Source organism: Motacilla alba, chromosome 5 (assembly GCF_015832195.1).
Source record: "Motacilla alba alba isolate MOTALB_02 chromosome 5, Motacilla_alba_V1.0_pri, whole genome shotgun sequence".
Classification (NCBI taxonomy): Eukaryota; Metazoa; Chordata; class Aves; order Passeriformes; family Motacillidae; genus Motacilla; species Motacilla alba.
This window is the reverse complement of record NC_052020.1, coordinates 57,297,066-57,317,794: the sequence shown is the minus strand read 5'-3', so window position 1 is coordinate 57,317,794 and position 20,729 is coordinate 57,297,066. Positions and strand designations below refer to the sequence as shown.

The window sequence follows — 20,729 nt, the reverse complement described above, 5'->3', positions numbered from 1 at the left end:
AATGTTGAATGCACCTAATCTTGTGGGCGGTAAGGAGAGGGCGGAGTTCAAGGGAAGAAGAGGCAGAGTTGTGATTTTTTTAAGCCTTTTTTTCTTTTTCTTTACAGGCAAATTTAGGTTGCTGAAAGAGAGCCATAAAATGAATTTAACAAGCCGAGGGAAATAGAAGAGACAACCAATTCCTTGAAAAGTCAACACTGACCTTACTACACAGACTTGAGGGCATATTGTCTTCTTTCTCTGGGAACACGGTGCCTATGCTCTCAGATCCTTTATACAGGGCTGATTGCTCCATTTCTCAGCTCATCAGCTGGATGGGACACAGGAATGTGTACTGGAAGAGATGAATATGTATATGGTTAGAAAAGGCACCGCAGAACACACCTTGCTTTTATCTTCAGGTAAAGTTGATGGCAAAGAACCTGTGATTCTCCGGACCAAAAGGTATGAAGTTATATATATAAGTTTATATACATATATATATATATACACACACACACATAGGTGATTTGATATATGTATGTAAAATAATGAGCACCTACACACAGGGAAGCACCCATGTGATCTACATCAGCATAATGCGCATACAAAATTCTTGCATGCACAGCTAAAAACCACATTCGTTAATTTTGTCTGTGATTCAAGCACTTTATCCAGGTGGACTGGAAAGCCTCCTGTCTGTCTGTCTGTCTGTCCCACGCAGGGGAGCAGGGACTGAAGGAGAAGTCTGTGAGTGAGGTTTTTCTACTCGGTTTGTGCTGTGCCTCTTTCTTGCTTGGGTCGATGGTGACATCTGGAGGCCCTGTGGTGTGTGTGCACAGTGACATTACAGAATCCTAGAAACACGGAGTGATTTGGATTGGGAAGGACCTAAAAGACCATCTTGCTCCAAAGCCCTGCCATGGACAGGGACACCCACTAGGCCAGGCTGCTCCAAGCCCCATCCATCCAGCTTGGCCAGGAAAAAGGCTGGGATGGGGCACTCACAGCTCCTCTGGGCAACTGTGCCAGGACCTCAACACTCTATCAGGGAAGAATTTCTTACTAACATCTAACCTAACCCTGCCCTCTGTCAGTTTGAAGCCCGTTTCCCCTTGTCCTGTCCCTCCCTGTCCTTGTATAAAGTCCATCTACAACCACAATGCACTGTCTCAGCTGATGGACACCTGTGCAAAAAGGGGTTTACCTATCGTGTAGGCTGATCCAAAAAACCAGCCACTATCCATAATCCCACAGGGGAGAGTGCTCTGCCTGTCCTTTACACCACCTCTCCTCATCCTGCTGTCTCCACATGAGACAGATGGCCTTGGTCGGGGAGTGAACACATTTCTCATTTCTGTAACTCACTGCTCTGCTTTTTTGGCATGTGTGAAGTAAGTGTGGGCTTTGGGGGTTTGAGCAGGAGTTTGCCATTCTCTGGTTTTGTCCTTGAACCATGCTCACTGAGAAAACCATGTGCCAAAGCAGGGGTCTCTGTGGGGTCTCTCTCTCTCCCAGCAGAGTAGCTGGAAGGCACCCTGGCTGCCACACCAAAGCCCTTCCACTCCAGTATGCTTGAGCACTGTTCACCACTACAAATGCCAGTGTGCAAATTTCATGCACCAAAACTTGTGCTTCTCCCTTGAGAACATCCTAGAGGATGTTTTCCACCTTCACTGGTTGGTTTGCTAAGGCAGCTCAGCACCTACAGAGATGACTGGGAAGTGTTGTTACCAAACCCCAGCCCAAAAAATGACCCATGTTTGAGCAATAAGTGTGGGCAGCTTGTATTCAGGCTTTTGCTCAGAGACCTGCTGCAAGCAAGGAATAGACTTTTACAACCACTGCTGGAAATTCCTCTTTTTTGCTTCCCCCTGGCAATTTTTGGCCATTTGGCATCACCCAACTGTGCTACCACTGTTGTCATTACATTCAGCCTTTAAGCACTTTGGAGGCCTTGTTGCTGGGCCATGTTCTCCAGGAGCTGCCCATGCATTTCTGGGACTGTAGTGAGCTCTGCTGCATCCATCCTTCATCCCATCACCAGCTTGAAGGCTGTAAGGAAGAAAAAAATCAGGAAAGAAAGGAAGAAAGGAAAATAATATATTTTTAAAAATTATGTGTTGGACTTTTACACTGTCAATTGGGAAAGTGGCTGAAGTTTTGCAGAGATTGGCATTGACCTCTAATTGATTTATATCTAATCTGGGGCAATATACAGGCCCCAACCCTAGCACTGATTTGACAGACTTGAACAACAGAGACACTCAACAGCTCCTGCATGCTTTGTGAAGAGGCAGACTGCTTGGATGAGGAGAATTTGTTTCCAGCAACTGTAAGGTGCCCATACTGGGCCTCTTGCATCTTTCTAATTCTCAGGAACTGCATATTTTATTTTGAGATTAATGCCTGGACTTTTGAAGCTGAGAATGGACAGATGAAACCTGCTTAGGTTTCCAGTAAAATCTCCAAAACCATTTTAAATTTAAGACCTTGTCCTTGGTCTTAAAGCATTCAATGAGTCATTTAAATGAAGGGAACATTTAAATGGGGACTTCAGCACAAATTCTGACTTATGCTCTTTCCTGGTCTTGATGCATGATTTTCTCCATGCCAAAAGATGAAGAGTCATCTTTTACTTTGAGAAGCTGGATCCACCTCAAACCACATTTGTTCTTTGAGAACATCAGCATCTTTCTGGCTAATCCCTCTCAAGGAAGCCATCAGTTTAAACTGTAAATTGTACCTCCCTTCATTTTTCAATGACTCATGCTTGTTATTATTATTGTTCTGCTTATCAGGGTATCTCTCTTTCTGGGGATGTATTATTTCATGCTTCAGCATCTCACCACAAAGTACATATGTAGTTTCTAACCACAAATGTAAGAGTAATTGAAAGAGAAATTTGGAAAGTGTTTATTCAAGAGACACATCTCCTAAATCATGTCTGGTAATCAAATGGATTCAATAATTGCCCTAATTTTAACTCAGCATAATGAGCCCTTCCAAACCCATGACTGAGAATTATCCTAATTGAGTCCAGAACCACTTATGATAGTAAACACTGAATTTTCTAAGCAGATTTGAGTTCCTGTTCTGGGTTGGAGGTGAGACTGGCTGCAGGGATGCAGGAGCATGGACAAGGCTCTCTGGAGGCAGAATTTTTACTTCCCCCCAACTTTTTAGCCCCAGAAGGGCCGAATGTTGACTTTACCTGTGATAAAGTCAGTGCTGCCCAGGCTGGTCCTCAGACATCCCATCACACCTTCCCCCAGTCATCCACGTGAGGGATCCCAAAGGTTTCCCTCTCCTCACACTGTGAGATCTGGTGTCAAATCCATGTTCAACACCACTTTGAATCCTACTAGAATGGTATGAGGGACTTGGCTGGCACCAAAACCTGGGGTTTTTGTTTCTTTGGGTGTGATTATGAGGGATGGATTACAAACAAGCCTTTGTAGAGTGATTAGTTATGTTTGTTAAACCAGTTCTGAGCTGGATCCAGCCTTTTGGTCACAAGTCAGGCAAGAAAGCACAAGTCCAAGTGTGGCAGAGTGGAAAACAGCATGTGTGTGGCCCATGCTTAGCAATTGCTGTAAAAAAAAAAAATATCCCACTGGCTGTGTGATGTTAGATTAGCCAAGGTGTTCCACTGTTTTGAGTAGTGCCTCTGCTTCCAGAAAAAAAAATAATCTCTCCAAATGAACTGGCTATTAATTGAGGGAGACCTCAAACGATCCCTAACAGCCCATATACTAATTAAAGACAGATCAAAGTGTAATATCTCCTGTTCTCTCTGGAGGCAATTGAATTTCTGAGGGGAAAAATAATTCCTCATGGCTTTTCCTTGGTTTCAAGCGCAGAAGTGCACACTGTTTCCTAGCTGGCAGCAAAGATGTGGGTGATGTATGAGGAGCAGCACAGAGTGAATGCAGGAACATGCTGCTGCCATTTAATCCCAGATAATATATTTCCCAATCCTACTCCTGGAGTTTTTCAGCAACTGGTTTAATGTATTGGAAAGTATTTGGCTTGCCTTGGAAATGTTTCCCATTTGAAAACAAGCTGCAGTGGGAGAGCTGGCAGTTGCACAGGAGGCTGCTCTGTGAAAATTGGATTCCCCTGTGTGGCACAGTGGGAATGGGTGACAGGGAGAGCTCTGAGCAACTCCCAGAAAAGGCTGCAGGCTGTACAGATCTGCCAGTGGAGAACCCTTCTGCTTGGTCCCCAGAGGATTTCTGTCACTCTGTCACTTGGCAGAACAGGGATTTTGGAACAGATTTATTACTGGTTTCTGTCCCTTGGGCAAGGAGAACGTGCAGAAGAACAGCAAAGCCTGGCTTATACTCATGAATTAAAAATCTTGGGATTATTTTAAATCTCCAGATGTGGAGTAGAATCTCTGCTCTAATTCTGCTCTCAATTCAAGTCTATTTTTTTTTAACCTCAACAAGTACAGAACCACTGTCTGGGTCTGGTTTATCAGTAAGCAATACCAGGACACCTGGTCCCGGCTGAGAGAGCCAGAGGTCTGATGCATGAGTTTGGGATACACTGAATTTTCTCTGGGGCCCTGTTACCTGCACAGGAATCAACAATTCCCCCTTCCAGGGGTGATGTGAGGACAACTTCTGCTGCTGTTGTGCAATGCTTTGAGGATGATGATGATGCTGGAAAAGGCTGCTTGCTCCAGCCCTGGAGAGATTTGTCACTGTGCCTAAGCCCTTTTGGAGACAGATTTATCATTCCGCTTAAGAACGAGGAACAACATCACATCCAAAAAAGTTCTTCTCCCACCCTGGCTTGCAGCTTTCCCAGGCTTTCCCCTTGCTTTTCCCAGCAGAGAGGACCACACACCCTTTGGTGCTGGTTCTTCCTTCCACATATCTGCAGCTCCTATCTCCACCCCTGGTGCTGCATGAGGCACTGCCTGCCCTCCAGGCTGCTGCAGAAGGAGCCAGCCTCTCCAGGCCCCAGATTCTGCACACAAACTTGCCTTTTTGCACATTTTTTTCCCAGACCAATCCCTTTCCCTTGTGGGACGGGGTGGGAATGTGCGCCTTGACCCTGAAACAGATTTTGTGCATGGCAAGCTTCTGCATGGGGCATGTGATGGGAGTGCTCCCCACCATCAGCACCGTGTGTGCTGCCAGGGAGGATCCTTCTCGTGATGGTTTGCTGGCAGAAAGCCACCACATCCCCAGCTGGCCCCCACAGAGCTGTCTCCATGTGGGCATGAGGCAGGGACCTTGGCTGCACCAGGCTGAGGTGTTCATCCCCATCTCTTTCTGGAGAATGAGGCTTTTTTTTTTAGCCTTTTGCAAGCTTGTGTGAACTGGATAAAAACACAGGGCAGTGTCATCTGGTTCTCACTGATAAAACGGAGCTGCACAGTGGGAGGTGGAGAATGGCTCCCCGAAGGTGGCAGGGATGTGAAGGGAAAGGGTCTGCAGCACACAGCCACTGGAGGGCACAAGGAGCACAGCTAAGACCCTTCTCCAAAAGGAGGAAGGATTTATGAATGGGCAGCTTTCTTTCTCAGAGCAGCTGAGCTTCTCCTGAGAGGTTTTATTTTTATATTTTTTTAATTTTTATTTTTATATTTTTTTAATGGATGTGTTTTCTGTGCTCCCAGGCTGGCACCTACACTTGGAGGGACACCTCAGTTCTTGCTGCCTGAAGGTGGACAGCCCCACGATGGCCATTCCTGCCTAATGTTCCTGGATCCTCTGGCCTTGGGTGGCTTTTCAGTCCCTCTGGGCCACATCCTTACCCTGGAGCATGGCAGGAGGAATGAGTTAAAATGCCTGCACCCTACGGCAATGACTACACAGGACAGATGGGCTCCTGGAGGTGGGAAGTGCTTGGGTTTCATGGTTAAACACCTGCCAGGGCAAAGAAACGAGAATTTGCCCTATTTTGCTCCAAGAGCCTCTGCCTGGCTCTGGGCTTGCTGTTTACACTCAGAGGCCATGGGATGTCTCTCTTGCCCTTCCTGAAATGCCTAAAAAAAAAGCATCTTTGGTTACTCTGTGTTCCAATGGGACATGTGCAGCCTGTTCCAGGGCTGAGTTGTGTTGTCACAACAGGGAGTAGTGGGAAGAAGTTGAAGAAACCCTCCATTCCAGACACCAGGAACTGCCATGGAAGGAATAATGAGAGGCTGTGCAAAATGAGTATTGCACCCCAAGGCAGGACTATCACACCCCTAAACCAGCCCTGACAGTCCCCTCATTAGACTGGGAGTGGGGCTAATGATCCTTCTGGGAAGGGTGGGGAAAAAAAAAAAAAGAAAAAAAGATAATAGAATGATGCCTGGAAAATAATAATGTGGGTTAATGCTCAGTGAGAGGGGAAACAGAGAGGTGAAGAGATCCCTGCCTGGGAGCATCCAGCTGCTTTCTCTGCTTGGCTCTGGTGCCTCCTACCCTTCTTTGATTTCAGTCAGGTTTTGCTCCTGCTGCCTCAAAAACATTTACTGACAGTGAGACATACGAGGTGAGAAGTCAGCCTAGAGAGTAACAAAAATAAAAAATAATTTCTGGAGGGGAAGAAAGTACATATTTGGCCAGGTCCACATGCCAGGTCTTGAACCAGCAGAATTGCTTTGGCAAGAAGCATGGCTCTGTTTGACTGAGATAGTTATGAATCCAGCTTCAAGGCTGACTGCATCTTTATGACCTGAAATTGCTTTATAGCTGTAATTTATTCTCCCTTTCATACAGGAATAACTCTGGCATGGGCTGGTCATTTTGTAAGTAACACCCAGAGGGTGAGCAAAAAACAATTACTCAGTCTGACAAAACAGGAGCTTGAGGGGCTCACAGCAACCTGTCAAGTGACAGCTTCAGCACTGTCGAAGTCAGAAGTCACCTCAGAGTGAGGGACCTGGTGCACTCAAGCTATGGACTGCCTTGGGGGCTCCTGTGGGTGCTGCTGTGAGCTCAGCATTTGGGCAACTTCGTGGATTTTGATGTACAGACCCCATTTCCTGCATGGGCAGCCTTGTGCCAGGCTGGCAGAGGGCCTGGCCCCTGTGCTGGGGCATGGCAGAGCTGCCTGATCCCTGCACTGCTGGGGGACACATTAGGCATGGTCAGAGATGGTGTTGGGCTGGACTGACTTTCGGTGTGACCACAAACCCACATGGGATGTTTCACCTCTATGACTGTCTACCCCAGCTGCTTGGCCAGCTCTTCAGGGCTGGGTTTCCATGTATTTTTGGCACACATAAGGCCTGTGACACATAGATAAACCCTTTGGAGGTCAGAGTCTTCACCCAGAAGTGGCCTGCAGGCCAGACAGCATGTCTGAAAAACCATGCCCAGACCTGACATCCTTTTTTTTCCACCTGGTTGAAGGTTTATACCCCACTCACCCTTGGAGAGCAACAGCACCGCAGAATCATTGCTAATTGGCTTCATAGTTCCTATGGAATCAAAACATAGCAGCAAGGACTCCTCCCTTCAAACTGCTCTCTGTTCTCATGAAAAACTTGCAGAATAAAATTATTATAAAAATCGAATTAAAGACATGGTTTTTTTATAAACACCATCAGAAAAGTTTTTCAGAGCCACAGGGATAAAAGCTGAAATTGCCTTTATTCATCTTAGTATAAAAGAGGAAGAGGTAGAATCAATCATTTCTAACATGCTAACCTTTTCATAACCCTATCCATTAGATGCTTCAAGTGTCTCTGAACTGAGCTCAAGTCTTGTCATTTAAACATGTCTTTCAGACCATAACACTTGATCCAATATGATGGCTCAAGTCAGGCACCTGTTAAGTTATCTACCCTTATTTCTTCTTCCAAAAGTGCTATGCAATGCCAGAAAAGCTTGTGCATGTCAGTTCCTGGAAGAGACATGATTTCTTGCAAACTGCAAAATCCAAACAGAAGCAGCAAGTTCTTCCATGCCCCTCCTCTGCATGTTTGTGAAAGCACCTTAAAAACACCTTGCAAAGCAAGTGCACTTCTCAGGCTGTTAGCACAACCTAGCTGCAAACTGAGGAGCAAATTTCTTACCATTAATATCCAGGCTTTGTGTAACTGCAAGTCTTGAGTTCTAAAAGGTCATATCTCAGCAAAAGGTAGGAGAAATTTTATTTCTATGGGAATTTCTTTAGAATAATTAACTAGCAATTCTCCAATGAAGAACTCAATTCTCAACACGTTACGGCAATAGTTTTGCTATTAGGAAACACTTTTTCTCATTTTTTGTGTGTTCAGAATCTGCTGTTAATGACTCCATTTTCATTGCATCCCCTCCAGCACGTGGTGGTAGTGGTTCTTCTTCTGGAATAAACTGAACAGGCCAGCATCTTCTTTGCTGGCTTCCTACATTGTCCTTACTCACCTTTCCAATTTGCCGGAGATCCTTGACAATTATTTTTTCAGTATCTTCTAGTACTGTTGTCAATAAATTAAACAGCAGAGCAATCCAGGCAAGGCCAAAAAGAATCCAAATGGCCACAAGCACTCGATAGTAGGAAAAGTATTTCCTGTCAGACTGTTTGCCTGAAGATAAGGGGGGGAGAAAGAAGGAGAAAATTAAAAAGTTAAAATTGCCTTGCCAGTGTTAAGTGGAACAGCCTAATGAATTTATCAGTATGTTTTATATTGAGTACTTTAAAGTGACTTTTTTTGCTGTAATGGAGACTCTCAGCTCCAGAGCATTACATTAAGGCTGGGCAATTCTCTTACTGTTGCAATGAACTGATACATGCAATAAACATGATACTAATATGCTGGCCTGCCAAATGACACACTGGAATTGAAGAGGATATTTCTGTGATTCTACGATCCTGTGATTGAGGTGAATTACCATCAGAGTAAGTTATTTTTTCCCCTTATTACATATCAATCCCAGTACTACTGCTGTGCAGACAGGTAAATGAAATAATGTGGGAAGTAGTGTTAAATTGTATTATCTTGGAATTACACCCAAACTCCCAAAGCACAAAAAGCAGGGCACAATGGGCCACTATAACCACACAACCATTATTATCTGGGTAATTGTAATTCCCTGTATTTCTATAGAGTGTGATTACAACCTAATAAATATTTCCTTTAAATTACAGGTACCTGCGAGCATACAAAGAGGGTAGCTGCAATTCCTACCTCACTTTTGAATGGCTTCAGGAGCTTCCCCCATTAAAAAAACTACATGACTGATGAGAATTTACTGACACATGCCAAGGACAGAACCTTCTATGCTGGAAACCAGTGGACCAAAGCTTATTTCATGCAGTCGGAGCCTCTTAGCATCAGCCAGGACCTCACACCTGCTGTTCTGCATGGGTCATTTTGTTTGATCTTTCAGATGTCAGCAGCCCACCCCCAACACACAGAGAGGATTTGCTTGGCCCCACAGGTGATGTGGCCCTGGCATCTGCAGGAACATGTGGTGATATTGCTTATGGAGTGCTCCAAGTCACTGCCAGAGGTGTCCTGACATAGTTGATAACACAGCAATGTGCGTGGACAGAGAGACCACCACAAACCTCGTGGTGAACCTGCCCAGGAGGAGCCCAGGTGCTGGTAACTCTTTTCAAGTCCTGCAGTGCTCTGTACTGCATAGATTAATGGGCAAGATTTTTGTTCTTTGTTATCCAAGAGCTCTGGAAATGGGGCAGCAGCGGGCAGGTTTGTCCTCATGCACAGGTATCCAACAGCCGTTTCTTTTTCTGCTGCTGGCATTGAGTTGGCAAAGGGATTCTCAGCCTTGGTACAAAGCACCTCCTCGTTGTGCTCTTATCTGGAGTTCATTATGCGGGGTTAGCAAAGCCACAAGTAACATCTTTGTGTTGTTAACCCAAAACTGGACTTGAGCAGGGAATATTCAGTTAACAACCCCCAGGGAGTTTCACCCTAGAGGCATCACCTGTATGTACATGTATTCCCAACAGTTAAACCCAGGCTGAGCCATCTTCCCAGCATGTCTGCCTTCCCCAAACAAGGTCAGCTACAATCCAGTCCTGAATTACTAAAATGCAAATCAACTCAAACCTGTTCTGTTCCACTTGACCAGTGCAAAACTATTTATCATCTGTAAGCAATTCTCAGTGCATAATTCTCAGAGCAGTCATTGATTCTGCTCATTTCATTGTGAAGATGTGAAGCATTAAACTTATCAACATTTCATTACTGTTGTTAAGGCAAATTAAGATAAATACTGGCAGAGAAAAATATTTCAGCTCCAGTTAAGTCATCCTAATGAAGGTGAAATCATAGAGCCACAAGGCCTATCTAATTGTTATTTTTAAATAACAATTAGAAAGTTAAAATACAATTAATTGTTTTTGTAAAGCAATAAGGCTGCAGAGGAGTGCTGTGGAAGTCATGGTTTTCAGGCTGTGACTTGCTGTCATTATAGTAAAACACACCTGTGATTTGGACAAGGAAAGACAATGAAACACTTTGATGCTCAGTTTTTCTCCTGCATGGCACCAGCCCCTCCCCACCATTCTGTACAGCAGACTGTTTCATGGAATAGATTTAGAGAAATTACAGTCAACAGTCACACATCAGTGCCTGGAAAAGTTTGTGGGCTCCCTCTGCCAAAGTCATCAGCCTTATGTAAGAAGTCCTTCCAACTCACAGAGAGACTCCAAGGCTTGTCTAGCACTTCTGCAAGGCTTCAGAGCCTGGGGTTTGTTGTGTGGTGGATGTCTGTCCCTAAGAAAGGTGTGAGAGGCTTCCAGACCCTCTGTGAGGACAGCACTGGTGCAAGTATCAGCCAGAGTTTTCTTTGCATATCTCTGCTGAGGAGAAGTTCAGGCTGGCAAGATGATGGCAGGACAGGTCGTTGTAGAGAAATCTTGGATTCTCCATGGAGTTCAGTTTCCTGCTTCTTCTGTGGACACAGATTTCGCTCCTGGTAATTATTTTGCGGTTCCTTTGGAAACTTATTCCACAAAGAGTGTATTTTGTCCAGCAGATCCACGGAAATGTTTTGAGAAGCATTCCAGCATGCTTGAGTGCAGCTTAAACAATGTTTCTTCAGGGGAAATCCTAAGCTCTGGCTTGTGAGGATAGAAAACCTCCAGAGATACTCAGGAGACTAAAGAAGGCCACTTTTGCAGTGATGTATATATTGATGCCCCACTTCTAATAGTGTGAGTAGATTTCCCCAATTTCCCTTGACTGGGATTTCCACCTCTTAGTCTCTCGTGTGAAGTAATATATTCTGAAACATGATCACTTATTTCTTCACTTTACACCTTGAAACCTAAATCTGAGATGGCTAAAGCAGTGACACACACTTTGTTTTGTACAGCTGTCATAAACTGCTCCCTCTTGGTAATAAAAATTCCCTCACTCTTCCCTAACCAAAATACTTGTCTTCTTTACACCCCAAAGCACCTAATTTCATTATATTTTTATGTGCTTTTATAAGCACATACAACCCCAGAGAAGTGAATATTTACCCCCAGAACTGTACAAGGCAAAGACCAGGCAAAGACTTTTGACAGATTTGTGTCTACAGTACATTCAGTCAACCCATGGGAATTACAGTGATTATCCTGGTGTTTTGATGAGCTTCCTCTCTGGAATCAATCTTACCTACAACATAATCTCCAAAGCCAATGGTGCTGAGGGTGATAAATGCAAAATAAATTCCTTCACTGTAGGACCAGCCCTCTGTTATCTGGAAGAAGACTGATGGCAAGCACAGAAAAACCAGGATCCCCGTTGCCAGGAAGAACAAAAGGGTCAGAAATTTGATCTTCTTCTGAAAAATAAGCCAGTTCAATTATAATCATGATTTGAAACACAAATAAGCTATATATAATAGTGGTTATTCAAAGTGGGTGGCTATCTGGGATCAAGAGGATCTGAAAGATTTCTACTGAGAGCTTTTGCTCTGGAAATACCTTATTCTTGTTTAGAAGCAGGGGGAAGTAAGGTGTTATGAGTGTTGCATGCCCACAGTGGCCCTGGAAGATGTAGACTTTTACCTGATTGTACCAATGACTGTGACTAATGGAGGAATTCCTATCTAATGACATTTACCATTTCCACTTATCATCATACAACTTCATTTTTAATTTTTAGGTATTTAGGGTTGGCACCTAAATTCAGATTTGCTTGGGAAAAGAGTTTTTTAATAAAAAACAATTGCACCATTTCTGACAGTACTATCTTCAAGAGTCTTGATTACTGACTTTATTTCTCATTGCATCAATGCCACAACTTGGCTCCTAACCCATGTGGATATCTCACTACAAAAAAAAAACCCAAAAAAACCGACAAAAACAAATGAGCTCTTGATAAAGAAGAGCCTGGACAGTGACCTTTAAACCATTCTACTTCCCAGCAGTCATGAAGGAGCTTTGACTAGAGAAAAAGACTTGCTATATGCAGAGATTTATCAGCCAGACACACATAGTTTCTATGTATAGAATTTTCCAAATGCCTGGAAATTAAGGGCAACTGCTGGATAACTTTTCATGTCTTCATGTATTGTGTACACACTTGAGTCTGTATCTGACTGAGCCTTATTTTCTGTTTAAGTTTGCCATATATGACAAGAAATTTAGCAATCTGAACAGGGTTATCTGTAGCAATCATACCTTGTCCTGAAGGAGAATTACCTTGGGAGACACAGAAAAGCTATTCTCACTTCCTCAGCAGTGCTGAGAGAAGGGGAGGAGCTGAAAATAATTGGGGCATAAACCAGACAAAAGACATCCTGTCTGTAGCTTGCTACAGGTGCCTCCTCATCTTTCAGCAACCAGGCTCAAATGGACAACTTCAGCCTGATGCTTCCTTTCTGTCACAGTTAAGGGTGGAGAGAGACTAAAGGACTGGGCAATCAGTTAGGAGGAGTAGCACACTATGCATTGAGTTAAAATCCATTGAAACCTCTACACCTCACCTAATTTTTACAGCTTTGCACAGCTCACCTGCTTTTTGCAGCCTCAAGGTGATGCTTAATCACGCTACTGATTTTAAAGGGATGCATACACTTCCTTAGGGTGTTGGCTCCTGAGATAAGTGTCTCAAGAAGTGGGGTGGGATGCCCCATCTCTCCACAGATTGCTGAAGGGGGCTGGATTTCTGCCCTCAAGATGGGAAGACAAAATGCATGCCTGTGTCTGAACATCTCCTCCATGGCTGACATGTCTGCTTAGCTCTGCAAGTGAAGAATGCCTCTTTCCCTGCCCGAGAACAACATCTAACCAGCACAAGAGCAAATACAATCGAGGATAAGGCAGCATAAAACTTGAGAAAAACACTAGAAATGAGCATATAATTGTGCCTGAGTAAGTAAAACCAATTACCTTTCTCATTCCTTTCTCGTACAGGAATTTCCCCAGCTTTTTACAGAGCAGTGAGAGCATCTTACCGACACGGTGCAGAAAAACAATGTTCAGAGGGATTCCAAAAAGAGCAAAAAACACACAAAAGATCTGTCCCCCAGCAGTTTTAGGATGTAATGTGCCATAGCCTATTAGAAAAAAAGATGGGTCAGAGGAGATATTCCAAAGAACTGCAGCAATTCACAGTCATATTCACCCTTAGTCCAGTTCAGCCTGCCTTTGACCCTAGAAGATGTGGCTAGTGCTTCTCAGCCCAAATGCACTCTTTTTTCCTCTGAAAAAGGCAGTAAGCAGATGAAGTGGTTCACCCTGCATGTCTGGGGGAACGCAGAAGCACTGTGTGTTCCCAACACAGCCTTAGTGGGAACAAAACCACAATCAAGATGTAATTATGGGAAACATGCTCTGTCCTGTGACAAATACATGGAAAGTCAGAAAATAGACGTCTGAGGATCTGGAAGACATCAGAGCTGGAGTCCCAGGCTGTCAGGATCACATGCAGCCATCTCCAGCTTCTTGTTGATCTGCCTGTGTGTTAGTGACCTCCCTGGCTCCATCCCAGGGAGTTGCTATCTCCAGATACTGACTCCAGTCCCAGTGCAGTGTGCATTAGAAGAGATGGTGCTAATTAGTCCAGACCTTGCTGGTGGCTGATTTATTCATGCCAAAGAGCCATTTGTCTTAAGGTCCTACTAAGAGAGGATTTATCTAAGTAGAGGAATAACCCCAAACATGTCCTTTAGTCTAAAGACTCTTGGACCACATGAGGTGCATGCCTGAGTGCAAGAATACTGAACTTTGTGCATGTCTTTATGCTATCAGTGACCCTGGGAAACTGCATTTCCCATGCAGAGTTCATGTCAAGGCATCCATTACTTGGAAAAGGTAATGTTTTCTTCAGGGGGAAAAGACAAAGCAACTGAGTGATTTTTGGGCTACTGAATTTCCAAATGCATGAGCTGTCTTGTGCTCCCTGTTGCAGAAATATTCCGGTTTCAATGATGGGTCAGAACCCTCCCCTTCTACAGCAGGAGATCTCCCTGTGGGCTCAGGCAGCACTTACACAGCTCCCATGATGCTGGGACACTACTGGGGCCCTCGGGACATGTCACACTCAGATTAGATGTGCTTAGGGTCTGGTGGGAGTGAGGCCTCAGCATCACTCTGTAAAAACACAGATTTGACTTCCACTGCATGACTGTGAAGCAGGTGCCAACAGTATGGGTTTTATCCTTAAGTTTGGCAGGCCTGCACTTTTTGGAATGTACATTTGAAAGAAAGGATGAAGCAGGTAGGGGCAGGCAGGCCATGTAAAGGTCAGAACAGTTTGAAGCACCAGTGTAAAATTCTCAGCATTTGCCTTTACCCCTTCCCATTTTTTTCCTCCTGGCATGTTACTAATTGAATATGTGAATTAATAGCTCAAAACAGGTTTTGGAGACAGTGCCCAGGCCTCAGCAGGATTCACTTATTTCCTTACATTTTTTATGGTTTACAGCACTTTCAAATTTAAAGCCTGGAATAAACACCAGGAAAGTGAAGTTTATCTCCCACTCACAAATATCAGCAGAGTAAACATTATGATTTGAAAAGAAGAAACAAGTGGCAAATAATAGGAAAGGCCTCTGATATTTGACAAGCCAAAATAAAGCATGAAGAACTGTGCACTGGGAAGGTCTTAGGACTAAGTCCATGCCTGCTTGCCACCCATGACAACAAAGGGCTGGAGTTTTTATCCTGCAAAGTATTATCCATTCACGTCCTAATAACCAGCTATAATAAACATCACTCACACACAAGCACACATAAATGGAAAGCATTAGACTACCTATTGTGGAGACAACTGTGCCTGCAAAGAAGAAGGAGTTGCTGAAATCCCAGTTGCTCTCTTCAAACTGTGACTCATTTCCAACGGGGTATACTCCATTTTGAATGGCTTCAATCAGGTTCTGGGAGAGAAAGCAAAGTTTGGTATCATCATGACTGCTTTTCGCAAGTGCTTGCCGCAAAAATATTCCAGGTTTAGCCAACTGCTGCTCTTCTCCTGTGAGTACCACTCACCTCACTTCAGAGATTGTCTGACACTATCCACACCTTCACCTCCAAGGTTGGGAAGCCATTATCCATTGGTTTTGGGTGTTCAACTTCTGCCCTGTTTGTGCTGACTGCTCTAGTGGGTGTTTGGAGAGAAATGGTTTCTTTCAGTGTGACCAAGGACCTTGTTTCTTTCAGGCCAAGTAGTTTGGAAAATCATGATCCTGTGAGTGACTAGGATGTGGCAGAGCACTGGTTTAAGAGATGGGGGTGGCTGATTGTTGGATTTGGTCTTGCAGTTGAGATGGCAGCGGTAGATCCAAGATCTGATCACCCACCTGTATGAGCAGTGGCTCTGATCCCTCCCAGCAGTGCATCAGTGAGTTGTGCCAGAGTACACATGAGATACACTGAGCATTTAATTTCAAGTCTGTATTTTGATTAGTGTCACAGAATCAAATTCAGACAAAGTCCATTGATTTGCAAAGCCTGACATACACATTCTTCTCCAAACTGCATGCATGAATACACACAGATAAATTTACACATTTGCACATGTTTGCAAAGTTGCCTTTGAGGGGAGGTTAGAGGAACATCTATCAGAGATGGTTTGGGTTGAGTTGAGACTGCCCTGCCACACAAGGCTTGACTAAATATTTCTTCCACACCTCTCCAGTGTTATCATTTATCACTTTATGCATTTTCAGACTCTTCCTTGGTTTTAATTCTAAGTGCCGTTATTTTTTTTTCTCTTTTTTTTTTTTAAGTTAAAAGGAAATTTTAAAAGCAAACAGTACCCAGTTGTCCCTGTCTTTAGCATACAGAGAACATCAGACTGGACATCTGGAAGGCAGGCTGGTTTGTACAGAAACAAAAATTACAGATAAAATCCAGGACAGAGCCCTGCCAGAAGCAGGACGTGTGCTGGAATAAATTGCACCAGCAAAATCTTCCTCCCTGCTTCTTCCTTCACTAAGTTTTTTGCTGGTGTCTCAGAAAATTGAGGCTAACAAAAATAATTTCCATAGCCCTTGCACAAAGATTTCTTTGTCTTAAAAGCTCATCTTCTTTTTTTCCTCCTTTCTTGAAAAGCTCTCTTTTTTTTTTTTTTACCTTCTTCCCTACCCATAAGAAACAAGGTGAAGAGGATGCATGCATGGGTGAAACAGGGGCTGAATTGCTTGTTCTGCTATTACAAACACCAGTTCTACCCCACATTTCTTTATTCTGTGAACTTTATTAGTTTTAAGAAAGAACTTTAAGAACTTTATTAGTTTTCCATGTGGAAATGCCTCCAGCAAGGCTTTAACTCCTCATTTTCTCCTGCATTAACAGCAGATAGAGCTCTAAAATACTCAAGGTGAAGAGACAGCAATATTCATCTTCATCTTCCTGTGCCATGACCAGGAATATTTTCCCCTGGCCAGGCTACCTGTTTCTCTTCTGCAGCATCCTCAATAACTAAACTCTGATCATGCCACCATCCTTGTAGTTATTTGGAGGTTTTTTGGGGTTTTTTTTCCCCATCCAGACCTTTTCTTATTGTTCCTTTGCACAATCTCTGACGCTGTTCCGAGTGGCAGCCACACCTATTCATTTCAGACAGCCTCATTTTTCTTGCCATGCCACCCATTGTGTAAGAGCACAGCCGCACTAAAAGCAGAATCAACAGGAGGCAAGACCCCAAAAAACCCAGGATATTGTGGGATGGGGATTTTTAACAGCTAGCACACACAAGGTTTTGTCCAGCTACACAAGCTGTATTTACCATCAGGGTGAGCTGCCTGCTCACACCAGAGAGGGATTTGCTGGAAGAATCCAAGTGACCACAATCAGAAGGAAAGCAGTAAGAGTTACCTGTGCAGTGAGGATGAGTAGGAAACAACATCTGATTGGGGGGAAAAAGGAGAGAGAAAGGACTTCCACTCACCTTCATGAACTGCTCCATCTCTGCCACCGTGAGCTGCGTGAAGTTCTGCAGAAAAGCCTCCTTCATCTGGGCAGCTGCCATTTTCTCCTGCTTCTCAGCAGTCCTCTCCAGGGCCTGGAACACGGCAGCACCCACCAGCAGGTAGACAAAGTAGCCAGCCACCAGCAAGGCTGTCTGCAGCTTGCCACTGCACATGGCCTTCAGGGCGACTCTGCAGGGGATGGGCAGCGAGAGGTGGTGACTGTAAATCCCTCACACTCCTGGGAAGCCTCCCCCGGGCAGGAAGAGCCCTCCCCGCTCTGGTTTCCGCTGGGATCCTGCACTGGCAGGGACAGTGAGCTGCCAGATGCATTCATTGGGAAGCTGGAAGCACGGGGGGGAACCACAATGAACCCAACCCCTCCCAAGAAAAAACTTTCCATTCTCTGGACTGCATGCTGTTTAGGGATTTCCTCTTGTCTGTGAAACTCTCCCTTGCTGAGTTCTCAGGAAAAGTGGGTCAGGATTTGAGCAGCTGGCAGGTGGCCATCTCCTGCTCAGAAGGCTCTGGGGACAGGTGAGGATAGTCTGGAAGGGGTTCACAGGGGAGTTTGCTTGGAAAACCATTGTTTGCCCTGCTGAGTCCAAGAACAGGACTCCAGGGCAAGCCTCTGATCCCAGGAGCTCCTTCTTGCCCCGTGTTCGGGGGCAGCCTCAGGGAAATGCAGCTGGACTGATCTTTTGGGCTTCACTTGTCTGCTTGCAGCACAGGGCAGGTCATGCAGCCCTGCAGAGCCTCAACAGCTCAGAGCAAAACCTTGGACACACAGGCAAATGGCCGTGGGTTCATATGTGCCAAATCTGAACAGGTTCTTCTGCCAGCAAGCAATTCCTCTGCACTGCATCCAGGGGAATACATTACACTGGTACTGGGTGCACAGGGAGATGGATAAAAAAGTAGCTATGCCATCGGATCCTGGAGTCATAAAATCATAGAATTGTTTAGGTTGGAAAAGACCTCAAAGATCATCAGACATGGTGCTTAGGGACACAGGTTAGTGGTGGGCTTGGCAGTGCTGGGTTAATGGTTGGGCTCAACGACCTTAAGGGTCTTTTCCAACCTAAGTGACTTTGATTCTCTGTTTCCTACAGCAATGTAGCCTCTGCTGATTTCAGAAGGATGGTTCTCATGCATTGAGAAATCATTTATATAACAGTCAGAGCTTGTTCCATTTGCTTCAGGAAGAATTTGGGTGCCACTGAGAAGAATTTGTGAGAGAGGGAAGCCCTTGAATGAAGATATTGATTTTGGAATGGACAGCAGACAGGTCTGAGCTTGGCTGCACCGTGGACATTGTTAACACATTAATTTTTCTTGACTTTATATTTCCCAGCATTTTCATTTGCTTTGTGTACAATTTCTTTTTTATTTCAGCAGATGCCCTACTTTAATAATGAGAACACACTGAAGCAAATCACCCTTTGAAAAAGCATTTAAAATGTACCACTTATTCTGCTCAAGTCTTTGTGGTTTTATTGAGTTTGAAAATATCAAGAAAAGGCAGAGACTCTGGTATTAGCTTTGCAGAACTGGTGTAAACAAGAAGCAGCACATGGCTTCACTCTGTCAACTGCAGGTTGTCCTTTCACATATAAATCTGTTTGACCTTAGAGGAAAACAGGAAGACTATGAATGAAGGTAAGCAGCTTCCGAAACCCTTACATGTTTGAAGATCTTCCTTAGGGTTACTGGAAAAAGGTTTGTTGAAACAGGATGTGCCGCATTTCCTTTAACTTCTTTTGAAGCTACACGTCAAAGGTGTGCTTCTTCCTCAGATTTAAATTATTGCTCTAAAATAAGGACAACCATGGCTCCATTCTTTTGTGTCTCTCCAGTCTCCCAGCCCCGTGAGATAAGATAAAGCTCTTTACATGTACAAATGCAACGTCTTCATCATTCTCAATAGACATGAAGATAATACAAGTGCATTATTTCCTCAGTTCATCTGAGGGGAAAGTGGATTAAAAAATCATTAAACTCATGGAAGATCATGAGAATTTCAATATTGATGGCAGCTGCAGTGGTTTGATTGTGTGGGTAAGATGCCAGGAAACCTCATCTTTCTTATGCTGTCTCCTCCAGCCTGTATATATGTACTAAGTTGAGTTTCCCTCTAAGCCCCTCTCCAAAGGGGCTATTTGTGCCTGCACCTCCAGAAAGCTTTGATTGCAAGGAAGTTTGGTGACCTTGTTTTTTGTCTAGCTCTGGAACAGGGAATACACATAGACTTTTCTCAGTCTGTTTCTTCATACAAAGAATCTTTAATAGCCTGCCTGTGTACCTTTAATAACCACTACAGATTGTTTGGATGTGAGAGGAGCATCCCATCACACAGCATCTTGTTAATACTTGGGTTGACACCTCCACGGGGAACAAGGGAGGGAAAACACAGTTCACTGCTAGGATGTTTGCAGGTAAGTTACTTTGAGGAAGAAAGGAAGGGGGAATTTACTCAGTGGAATGCTTTACTTGAAGCCATTCTTCGTAAAGGTGAGAGTACTTTCCATTAGCGTTGACTGTTCTCTCCTTATTTTGCCTGGATTAAAAACTGCAAAACATGCTCTTGGTGGAGGCTGCTAGAGCTGTACTGCTTGTTATTGCTACTGAGTGTCAGGGGCTTGAGACAAAGCACTACTATTGACTCAGTTTCCCCACAGGGGTCTGGGTACTGGGTTAGCTTGACACCATTCCACCCAGGCATGAAAACCAAGCACTTCCCAAGTGCTGGGAGCTGCTGTAGGTACAATACCCTCATCCAAAGGCTGATGCTGGCATCTCACAACTGCTTCATAACCACACTGATAACCTGTCTAGATAGCTGGGAAGGTAAATGGGAACACTGTACCTGGTGAACCAGCCACCATTACCTCTGGCTATTGGGAGATCATGAATACATCCCACCCAGGTGCAAGTCATCATAGAAGTCATAGAATGGTTTGGGTTGGAAAGGAGGACATTAAAAATCATCTACTTCCAACCCCCCTGCTGTGGGCAAGGAAGCCATCCACTGTGTCAGGAAGGGCCATGCTCAGGGCCTCATCCAACCTGGCCTTGAACACTGCCAGGCAAGTTAATAGAACTCTTTTTGTAAATCAAAACAAATTTCTGCTGGCAGCATCTCTTCTCTCAAGTCTCCAACCCTGTATGGTGCCATATGGTCTGACAGACCTATTCAATGGCATTTGTTTCTCAAGGAGCTGAAGAAATGGAAGTGAGGCCTCATCTCTGGACCTTTCAGTTGTGGGAAACCAATAGATCCAGCTACCAAGAACTTCCTCACAACCCATAAATTGACAGGACTTCTGCTGGTCCAGTTCCCTCAGGACTGCCTCACTGCCACCCAACCTGTGGCTTGTAGTTACAGCAACAAGATCCACTGGCCTGCTCAAGGCTGTGGTGGGCTGGGGTGTAGCACCCTAG

The 20,729-nt window shown here is 44.4% G+C and overlaps 1 protein-coding gene across 2 annotated transcripts; it reads right to left on the bottom strand.

Moving 5' to 3' along the window:
* Positions 1-721: 721 nt before the first annotated feature.
* LOC119702076 (potassium channel subfamily K member 16-like) lies at positions 722-17,591 on the bottom strand. Of its 2 annotated transcripts, XM_038139534.1 has the most exons (6): positions 17,270-17,591; positions 15,134-15,254; positions 13,267-13,433; positions 11,546-11,714; positions 8,337-8,497; positions 722-2,034 (listed from the first exon to the last, which is right to left on the bottom strand). In XM_038139534.1, the coding sequence occupies exons 1-6, from the start codon at positions 17,462-17,464 to the stop codon at positions 2,020-2,022; spliced, it is 828 nt and encodes a 275-aa protein (XP_037995462.1). In that variant the 5' UTR covers positions 17,465-17,591; the 3' UTR covers positions 722-2,019. The 2 variants fall into 2 exon arrangements, with proteins under 2 accessions (XP_037995462.1, XP_037995461.1); XM_038139533.1 differs by lacking the exon at positions 722-2,034 and having other exon boundaries at positions 6,301-8,497.
* Between the last annotated feature and the right edge of the window lie 3,138 nt (positions 17,592-20,729).

Bases quoted from the DNA above. Each gene is read 5' to 3' on its own strand.
- LOC119702076 (XM_038139533.1), bottom strand. From the start codon at position 17,464: ATGTGCAGTGGCAAGCTGCAGACAGCCTTGCTGGTGGCTGGCTACTTT. The intron at 15,255-17,269 runs GTGAGTGGAAGT...TTTCTCTCCCAG, and splicing joins AGATGGAGCAGTTCATGAAG to AACCTGATTGAAGCCATTCA. The intron at 13,434-15,133 runs GTAGTCTAATGC...TTTTTCTAATAG, and splicing joins CACAGTTGTCTCCACAATAG to GCTATGGCACATTACATCCT.